Here is a 10961-nt window from a genome sequence, read left to right on the forward strand (position 1 = left end):
CTCCTAATACTTCTGTAGAAACTTCCGCTCCCCCATAAATCTAGCAAACTTCTTACTTACTTCACCAGTACTTATAATAGAAAGTGTTCAGAGATGGTATCACTTGTTTTTCAGTATGCTATTTTGGAAATGGACAAAAGCAAAATCCAATGCTAGGCATTTAGAAAGAGTGGTGATGTTTCCTTGGTTTATGACAGTAGACATGGGAACTTGAATAGAAGCTAAATGAGGTGAAAACTACAGATGAAACAGCAAACCAATCAAAACACAAGCAATTGTCTCTTTCTTTCTAGGTCACAAATCTCTGCACAACTCTGCAAAACTTTCATAGTTAAGTACTTAAATTTCAATGTGTCTTTTGAGGTTTGGTGAAAATGAATGAGTGACTTTGTTAAATTTCATACGACACAAATTTGAAGAATTAGCTTCCTGTTATCCATTGTATTCTCACTAAAGTAGTAAGGGCTTTGTACTTAACTCATTGCACACAGATTTAAACACACAACGAAATCCTCAAAAACCTTAAAAAATAGTACTGAATTTACTACTCCAATCATAAAAGGATGTCTTGGTAATTTGTCAACATTCTTGAGGCTTCAAGTACATTTCATTAACAACATCCATCTTCTTTTTAATCAGAAATACAAAACTAATACTCAATATATCCATAACCAGCCTTATAAATATATATACCTTGTCTTCTTCTTCCACCAATATCCCTCTCCCTCCTCCTCTCTCTCTCTCTCTCTCTCTCTCTCTCTCTCTCTCTCTCTCTCTTTCTCTACTAGGGAAAAAAAATGTCTGCATGCAATAACCTCCTTGAACTACAAGAGAAGATTTGTTATGTGCAATGTGGGTTCTGCAACACCATTCTATTGGTAAAACTCTTTGATCTTTATTTTGTTAACGATAATTCATCTTTTATGTTCATATATATATATCCTGGTTCAATGATCTACTTGTAAGATGTTTTTATGCTAAAATTACAGGTAAGTGTACCATGTAGTAGCTTGTCGAAGGTAGTCACTGTCAGATGTGGTCATTGCACATGCCTTCTCTCAGTTAACATGATGAGAGCTTCGTTTGTTCCTCTGCAGTTTCTTACTTCCATTGACGACGAGGTAATAGTTTATTATTAACCATTAATTATCTCATTAATTTAAGAATAAAATGCCATCATTAACAGCTCATAATCTAACACAGTGCAGGTTCAAGTACATGCCCTACTTAAAACTATTTTTACAACCTCTACTATCACTCACAACTACTCTTTGTCTGGGCTATAAACGACTAGTACAAGTACTAGCTAGTAATACTAGCTAGTATTACTGTACGACTAGTACAAGTACTAGCTAGTATTACTGTACAAGATTTTTTCTTCTTCTACTTATCAATAGAAAACCGAAAAAATCTGTCTCAATCTAACTTCCTTTGATCGTCTCCTACATCATTTTCCGTTTTAATTAGCAATATTTATCTACTTTGCTGGCTATACTAACAATATTTATCTACTCTTCTGTAATAAAACCCTGGTAAATGACGGTAAAGTTGTACTCAATAACCAAGTTATTTCGTATTATCAATTTAATTGAGTTGTTAATGCTTCCCCTAGAGCACATATACCGTATTGTATATGTAAGCTGTATATTTTTATAGTTTCTGTATTACTATACTTGGCAACTCCACTCTTGCAGCAAAAACAAGAGGTTCGTCATGAAGACATGGAGCTTCAAAAAGCTCCGGAAAAACAAAGTCCACCCCTGCTGGTTTTATGCGAAAATGATGAGGAAGAGGAAAATCTCCCAACCCCAATCATTAACAAACGTAATGTATTATAAGTTCATGCAGTTAACATCTGAATTCTAATTATTGATTGTTCTTTGAACTTATTTTATCTTACATGTGTTATTGTGTTTTACAGCCCCGGAGAAGAGGCAACGAGCTCCTTCGGCTTATAACCGTTTCATCAAGTAAGATAAACTCATGTCCTCATAGTTCCACATCCACTTCACGATATTCATTGAAACTAACCCACGAAAAAGAACTCGTAATTCTCATTGTTTTTTATGATTTTCGTCTTTGAATTTTTCTTTTAATATGGCAGAGAAGAGATACAAAGGCTCAAAGTAGTAGAACCCAATATGACTCACAAAGAAGCCTTCAGTACTGCTGCTAAAAATGTATGTACTTCACCAGGTGTTTTTTTCTCATCACTTATGAAAAATGTAACGTTTCGTCCATAATCTTACTTTGTATATATACATTGACTACTTTCAGTGGGCTCATTTTCCTCGACTTCAACATAGAGAAAATGGAGAGAGTTGCAGTGCCTTTGGAAGAGAAAATGTCACAACAAACTCTGATGTTTATGAGGTAATTATCAACATCAAAACTTGTTATAGCTACACTTGAAAATTAGTTCCACAACTCTCATGTCTGACAAGATAAAGTCATTAGGGTTTTGTAAATAGTTCTTGCTTATAATTCACTATCTTTTTTGTTTGTTTTTTCCCCCTATTCAGGTTGATGCATTTCATGCACAAGATAAGGGTTTTCATGGAAGGACCACCATTCCTTGGAGTCAGTCTGCATGGAAAGAGAACCACTTTGGGTACAGTAACCAGTCCTGAAAGAAACTTCTTTGAAGTTATGATGGCTATAGCTAGTATCTGATCTGTAACATCTCCTCCTGCCTTTGTCAAGTAGATGCTGAATAAATTGTTATTTAGAAAACATTAACTGAGTAATTGGTTTCTAGGATCTATGATCTGTGCTTTTTCAATTCTTCGAACTAATTTATTTGAACTTCGACATTAATTTTAGTTGAAAATTTTAAGATATTTTGCGGAAATACTTCCAAATTGCGGGGGTGCATTTTGGATCATTCTGGCACAAGTTAGCATGCAGATGTCACGCGAAAAGAAAACCAATCCAGTGGGTTGGTATCCAATATCCAGTGCAATATTCAAATCCCGCTCTAAAAAGGGAATAGCCTCCGGGGCAGGCCTACAAGGCTACAACCGGCCCTGAGAGTACATGCATCCAGAATCCAGATGTTTTATATCACCACAGTCTACAACTAAAGACTTATCAAAACCAGTTTTTATGGGTTGTTCCAAATCGCAATGAAAATTAAAAAAAAATATTCTATGCTTACTTCACTAAAGGGATAGGGATAGATTGGAGGATATATGTTCATGACTGAAAAATGAAAATGGAACCAACCAGCTACTTTTGGGTCTAAAACTAAAGGGATGGATTGTAAGTTTGTAACACTAAGAGCAATTCCTATGGGAATGAACAAACTCATTCGTTTGTTGAGCCAGGTGGATGGCCAAACTAGGTTTTCCACTATTGTAAAGCATTGAGCGTTAGATCAATAGGCGTGCGATCCAGGTAAAAACGCTAGCGTCCGTAGATCGAACACTGGCGTTGGAAGGAAAAATGCTTGCGTCAGAAGATCCAACGCGGCGTCTTAAGATATAACGCCAGCGTTTTTGCTTCTAATGCCAACGGGTAGTTTTTTAAAATTCGAATTTCACTTTTTACCTCTATAAATTACCACCATCTTCAAACGATTCACTCACACCAAAGTTCACTTGAATTGCTCTTCTAAAATGGCTGAAAAGGCGATCACACTTTTTTGTGATGCAAAACTTGAAGCTGTTGTTTCTAATATATGTGGGAGTTTTAAAAAGATTGAAAATTGTAAAAGGGAAGTGAAAGTTTTAGAAGTTGCTCCAAGAAAATGTTCCGCTAAAAGGCAAAGAAGAGCTCCAGTTTTGAAAGTTAACAACAAAAAGTTCAAAAACAAAGGTGAAACTGTCAAAGAGCGCGTTGAATGGAAAATACGTCAAATGAAGATAAACAGGAGGCCAAAACTTGTACTTGATTTTTATTGAAGTTTTTATTATTGTCTAAGTTTATATCTTGTAAAAGAATTGGCAGTAATATCAATGAATGAAAATGTTTATATTTTAAAATAGATTTCCACTGCAGATTAAGTGAAATCTATCACAATTTAAACTTGCAAATAACATCAAACTACATTTTAATAAACCAAAAAAAAAAACATCAAACTACATCAAATCCAGTGACATTCTCTCTGTAAAGTTCATAGCATTCAAAATGCCTAAACTCTCTCCCCTTTCTTCGGCAAACTTGGTCTGAGCGATGGTTTCCAGTTCTTTTGGATAATCCAGAATTGCTACGATGAACCATCCACAATACTTCTGTATAATGTTTGACTTCATTAGTGATGAATGCAATTCTTAGTTCTAGGTTCTTACTGTTTCTTATGGCTTCGTTCCGCGATGCTACAAAATGTCTCAATACTCTTTCCCAGAAATTGTCATTGTTCATTGGTCTCACCATACGATGTAACCAACATCGAACAAGAGCAACATATTCTTCCATTGTAAATTCCGGCAGCGACATTCGAGTGTAGTAACGATGTGCTTTTAGAACTCTGAAACACGCTTCGTAACTAAAAGGTTTACCGTGAGCTTCCTCCCAATTATCAAGAGCTGTTTGGATCACTTCATCTTCAGTTATACCGCTGAACTTTTCTCGATCAATTTCCATTACCATAACAACAAATAGCTGGACAACAAACCTAATAGATTGAAAACGAGTACGCAATCGACGAGCATCTCGGTTTCCTGGATTTGCAGTAAGTGAGACGAACATTGAAAAACGTTCTCCCAAAAAGAACCGTCATGAGAAATAACAACACCAGTGATTACCCTATGAAAGAAATATGCTTTGCATAGAGTTATATCCTCTTCTTGAGTAAACTTGGGACCACGATTTCTAACAGACATTTCTACAAAGGGGGAGAGATTTAGGAAAAAAGAAGAAGAAGAAGAAGATGTGATTTTGGAGATGGGAGGAATGAAATTTATAGGTCAAGAAAGAAAAGTTTGCCGTTGGAAATGGAAATTTAGCCGTTGGCGTTTGTAGTGAAACCGCCCGCGACTTTCCTTTTAGCGCACGTTACCAACGCCTATTTTCTATTATAAATACATCACTAGGTTTTATTCTAAACCAAACCAACCGATTCCTTTCTCATCATCCACCATGTTTCCTAAAGGAAAAACGAAGCAAATATTATGTGTCGAAGCAAAAGAGGTTTGTCCATTATGTTTCATGGATAACCACAGTCTTATGTAATGTCCTTGGATGTATTCCAAGTGTCCGCGGGAAGGTTGTTCACGCATCAGAATGGTGATTGAGTCACAACCGGAAAATCTCAGGTATTTGCAATGTCAAGATCCCAATTGTCCGGAAGAACCACATATGCTAGATGATGCTATGAAGATTAAAAAAGAAGAAGAAGAAAAGATTACAACACTCTGCAAAAAATTCCACCTTAAAGCCAAATTGAAGAAGGAGTTATTACACTGTAAGCATTGTGGATATGGAGATCACGAATACAAACATTGTCCACAGAGAATCAGTTCATGCTCAAAGCCCGGTTGCAGGACTTTTATGCATTTGTGGACTTCTTCTGAAGATGACACATATGGAAGGCATTTCTGGGAATGTCCCAGGTGTTTTTTGGTGGAGTGGGCTGATTGAAGTTGTAGGACAAATCGATTCACTATGGTATTATGTTATTTGAAAAAGCGGGGGTCTAACAACACCACCCAATATTTCGATTAGCAATCTGTATGGACTAACTCCCAAATACTTTGCTAGAGAATCAACTAGACAGTCAGACTCAATCTAGATAAAAGTATCTCATGGAGTTAATATCTCTCTCTTGATTTGATTTTTACTCAAGCTAAAAACAATAGCGAGTCTTTATCAAATACAAGAATACTTGGACGGTACCAAAGACCAATGTCCAAGGATCAATCAATATCAATCAACAACCAAAGGTTAGATTTCCAATTGATGATCATGAACGCACAACCTGTATTATTTCAATTATATAAAATATAATGCGGAAAAGAAATAACACAGACACCAGAAATTTTGTTAACGAAGAAACCGCAAATGCAGAAAAACCCCGGGACCTAGTCCAGATTGAATACACAATGTATTAAGCCGCTACAGACACTAGCCTACTGCAAACTAACTTCGGACTGGACTATATTTGAACCCAAATCAGTCTCCCACCGATCCAAGGTACAGTTGTACTCCCACGCCTCTGATCCCAGCAGGATACTGCGTACTTGATTCCCTTAGATGATCTCACCCACAACCAAGAGTTGTTGTAATCCAAAATCACAGATTTGATAATAAACAGATCTATCTCACACAGAAAAGTCTATAAGAGGATAAATCTGTCTCCCACAGATAAACCATAGGTTTTGTTCCATCTTTAAATATAAAATCAAGGTAACGGGAACCAATTGATAATCCAGTCTTATATTCCCGAAGAACAGCCTAGATTAATCAATCTCCTCCTACAATCCTTCCTGACTACACAAGCGGATTGTCGAGGAATCACAAACAGTGAGACGAAGATGTTTGTGACTTCTTTATCTTGCCTATCGGAGAACTCTCACGATCTCAAGTCAATCAATCGATTGTACTCGTACGATAGAAGATGCAAGATCAGATTACACAACTACGATAAAGTAGTATCGGTATGGCTTCACAATCCCAATGAAGTCTTTAAGTCGTTAACCTGATTTTAGATAAGAAAATCAAAGGTTAATGGAGATCGACTCTAGCGAGCGCACTAGTAGCACATAGACGTGTGGGGATTAGTTTTGCACAATTCTAGATGTCTCCTTTATATAGCCTTCAAATCAGGGTTTTGCCTTAGTTACAAAGCAATCCTTATTCACCGTTAGATGAAAACCTGATTTAGATTCAAGCTAATATTTCTCAAACGTTAGATCGAAAACTTAGTTTATCACACGCACTTGGGTAGACGTTTACTGGGTTCGTGAAAACCATGCCCAAACGTGTACGTGTATGTTGGTTCAACATAGTAACCCAAAAGGTTAACCATATGAGCATTTCATATTAACCTTATTCTTCTTCACCATAACTAGTTCAATTGACTCAAATGAACTAGTTAAAGAGTTGTTCAATTTCTATGAGATCTTATGTAACTACACAAGACACAATTGAAACAAAGATGATTCGATTCGATTGAATCGGCTCATGAACATTATAGCCACGGTTTTCATAAAGCATTCCTTAGTAATTTAATGTTTCATGTTCAGAGCACGTCTTTAGATCATAACCTCTTAAGTTCACAAACAAGTTCGCGGACTTAAGTTAATCGGACTGGGTTCGCGGACTTAGCACACAAACGAGTTTTGGAAAATCCCATCAGAAATTCTCGGTCGAGAACTTCCGACAGTTCGCGGACTTGGCAAGCCAATTCCACAATCCTCCCGATTTCTCTTGATCAACAAAGTTCGAAAACTTCGGTTCAAGAAATACATGGTTATGTAATCTAAACTCTCATTTCAATCATTGAGACATTCTCAGAGGACGCTATGTAGCCGTTATTCACAGACCGATTCACGTCAGAGCAATTCTCAAAGTGATTGAAACTTTTCATGACTTTCGTCACTAGGTGAAGATAAACTTGATCAAAGCGAAACGATTTACCAACACACGATTTCGAGATAAAAGATAAGCAATGAATTCTCAGCTCGAAATGTCAAATGTGTATGATCTAGTCTATATAGCATACGACTTTTGTCTCATAAGAAGTAGGAGATAAAAGAGATAGACTTTTGAGTGATAGATAAGTTCAAGTCTCCACATACCTATTTGTTGATGAAGTTCCACGGTTCCTTGTATAGATCTTCGTCGTTGTATGATGAATCGTCATGAAGTCCTTGAGCTCAACTACACTTTTCTATCCTAGTCCGAGACTTAGCTATGTAGGCTAGAAATCAAGACTTATAGTTTTGATCACTAATATTGACAAACATGCTTGAGATAGCAACGCATGCGAGGTTGACCGAGCTATGCTCTAACAATCTCCCCCTTTGTCAATTTTAGTGACAAAACTATTAATACATATGGAATATAAAAAAGATAAACTTTAGTGGCTCCTATTCCATAGTCTAATCTTCAATGTTCCTTGAAATCTTCGTCCTTCCAAGTACTCCAATGATCCCAAAGGTTGTAAGTTTAGCACCATCGTTGTTGAAGATCCGTAGCTATAACAATGAGAGAAATCGAGATTCTCGATCATTATTATACAGTGTCATAGTATTATTAAATAACATCAAAGTCCAATTGTATCACGACTTTAACAATAATACTACGGTGATATGTATCACTCCCCCTTAGTCAATACTCCATCGCGATCATGGAAACCACTCCCCCTTACACAATGATCCGAAAACCATATGTATTTGTAGTTTGAACTACAATATTTCTCCCCCTTTTTGTCAATAAAATTGGCAAAGGTACAAGAATGGGATCATAATGAAATTTTCACAAGAGACATTTCATGACCAGAAGAAAAATACATACCAACTTAATTTAGATGCAATCTAATATCCGAAGCTAACATCATTCATCAAGGAGTTTTAAGATACAAGATAACCCCTATAAAATTCCACAGCCGCACTCCCCGCAAGATATTACCATTAAGCACAAGTTCAAAAGAACTCTCCCCCATTTGATGTCATTCCCGAGAGAACAACAAGAGCGACCTTAATTTCGAAAGAAAAAAAGGATTTTTTATTGGACGCCAAAAACCATAAGAATGATTTTCTATATCCAAAGCTCAACCAAATTAATCACAAGTAAATCCATGATTAATTCAATTGGAATACGCAACTAAATCAAACCACAAAAGTGATCAATTTAATTGAAAGTTCTCAACATAAGTAAACTCATGGAGCTACGACTAAGTCAATCACATGGAGATGACTAACTTAACCGTTCAAATACTCAACATAAGGAAAACCTTACGGAATATATGACTACATTAACCAAAGAACATGATAGTGTAGCCTTTCATATACTCAACACAAGAACTTGTGGAATATATGAAAACTCAACTAGATTAATTAAAAGAGAACCTATAATTAATCTAATTGGAATACAAATGACCAAACTAATCACCGAAGTAATCAATTTAATTATTTTGGGCTCAACATAAGAGAACTTATGGAACCCCGACTAAGTTCATCATAGAATATGACAACCTTAACCGTACATGTACTCGACATAAGAAAGAAAACTTATGGAGTACAAACTAAATAACCAAACAGGTTGATTAATTTAGTTCTTAACGCTCGACATATAACATCTTAAGGAACAACCAACAAAGCCAAGGTAAATCGACTTAGTTGTAAGGTGCTCAACATAAGACACACAATGGAGCCTTCACGGTAAAACATAATAAAATGGATCAGTGAAGATCAATACCGTGGATAACATACAAGGATCTATTCTATTTTCCATCATAACGACATAAAAGACTTTATCCTTGTTGAACAAAAGATTTTATCCTATTTTCCATCAAATTAATGATAACATAGGCTTAACTTTTGTATATGTCAAAAGTCCATTCGTCCTTTCATCAATACGAATACCGATTCATGAACGACTTTAATTTTGACTGCAATATAGGACCTTCAAGTTCACGGACGTAAACAATACATATCCCATAAAAATATTGTAATATCACAAACCATTAAAATACTGCAATTAACATCATCCTCCAAATATTTTTATAATTTAATATCGATAAACCTAAAAAATAATACAAGAAGATGAAAACAAAAATAGCTATGTGTAGTCACAATCATCGCTATTCAAAGCACTAGTTATTCTTCCAACTAATCCAAAAAGAAGACATACTAGGCATATAAACTCAACAAAAACAGATGACAAGATTAAAGGGAAATGGATTCCGGTGGATCCTCAACAGCGAACAGGGACACAGGAGGTACAGAATCCATATGAGATATGAAGTCTATGAGCTTGTGATCGACAGCCTTCTCATCATCAACGGAGAGATGATTCTCTTTTCGAAGATCCTTGATTTGAGATTTTATGAGACCAAGGTCAGACACAACCTTTTCCAACTCAGTTTTCACCATATCAAGACCTTTAAGAGTATCAACAAGTTGTTGTTTTGCTTCCCCAAAGTACTTAAGCAAGTCATGAACAACTTCAGTAGAGATCATATCATCCTTTTCAGCGTCTTCATGAGTATAAGTAAAGAAGCATGAGGCATTGGGATGATCTTCATCTACAAGTGTTCTCTTCCTCTTAGATTCAACCTCAACACCTTTGTCAAGAAATCCTTTTGCAAAACCACCATAGCAAGAAGATGAGGATGACATTCTTGAAAATCCAAAAAAAAAAAAACACCAGGAGTACACCTACGTGACTTGTAACCCTAAGAGGTTGGATATTTTATCCTTGGGGACAACAATTTAGGGTTAAAAAAAAACAATTGTTGACTCGGGCCAGAACGGAATCCGTTTGAGTACAACAAATACCCAAGAAATAAAGTCCTTCAAACATTTTGAAAACAGGAACAAAATTTAAGACAGTATGCAACAACTTCGTTTGACTTAACCAATACTTGATCTTAGCGGATCTGCCAACACAAGTTTAGCTATGAACGATAAGAAAATAGCTTAACTTAACAGATGCAAAAAACAAGTATACCTGTTTTTAACACAACTTACTCAACAGGATTTTATATGGGTAAGTTCTCGAACCTTGTGATTAATTAGCACAAGTACGAGCCCCAGGCTCATTACGAGGTTTATGTCTTTGGTTAAGTTTGTATTTCCTCTTAGTCTTAGAGAGGGATCCTGTTTGACATGAGAAATTATCATAAAATTTACTGTCATCTAAATAAGATACATAGTTAGAGTTCTTACCAGAAGTGTCTTGACATGAGGAAGAGGTTAATCTTTCGACAAGCTCTTTATATCTTCCAACTATCTTTTTAATATCTTTTCTCATCTCATTGATTTTCCTTTATTCTGGGATAACTCTCTCAACAGGAT

At 36.0% G+C, this 10961-nt stretch overlaps 1 protein-coding gene across 1 annotated transcript; it reads left to right on the forward strand.

The window, feature by feature from the left end:
- Positions 1-797: 797 nt before the first annotated feature.
- LOC113293612 (axial regulator YABBY 5-like) lies at positions 798-2729 on the forward strand. The gene is made up of 7 exons (XM_026542198.1): positions 798-878; positions 990-1121; positions 1695-1824; positions 1922-1970; positions 2105-2180; positions 2278-2373; positions 2523-2729. The coding sequence occupies exons 1-7, from the start codon at positions 798-800 to the stop codon at positions 2628-2630; spliced, it is 672 nt and encodes a 223-aa protein (XP_026397983.1). The 3' UTR covers positions 2631-2729.
- Positions 2730-10961: the final 8232 nt, after the last annotated feature.

This window comes from Papaver somniferum, chromosome 7, assembly GCF_003573695.1.
Source record: "Papaver somniferum cultivar HN1 chromosome 7, ASM357369v1, whole genome shotgun sequence".
Lineage (NCBI taxonomy): Eukaryota > Viridiplantae > Streptophyta > Magnoliopsida > Ranunculales > Papaveraceae > Papaver > Papaver somniferum.

Bases quoted from the DNA above. Each gene is read 5' to 3' on its own strand.
- LOC113293612 (XM_026542198.1), top strand. From the start codon at position 798: ATGTCTGCATGCAATAACCTCCTTGAACTACAAGAGAAGATTTGTTAT. The intron at 879-989 runs GTAAAACTCTTT...CTAAAATTACAG, and splicing joins TCTGCAACACCATTCTATTG to GTAAGTGTACCATGTAGTAG. The intron at 2,181-2,277 runs GTATGTACTTCA...GACTACTTTCAG, and splicing joins TCAGTACTGCTGCTAAAAAT to TGGGCTCATTTTCCTCGACT.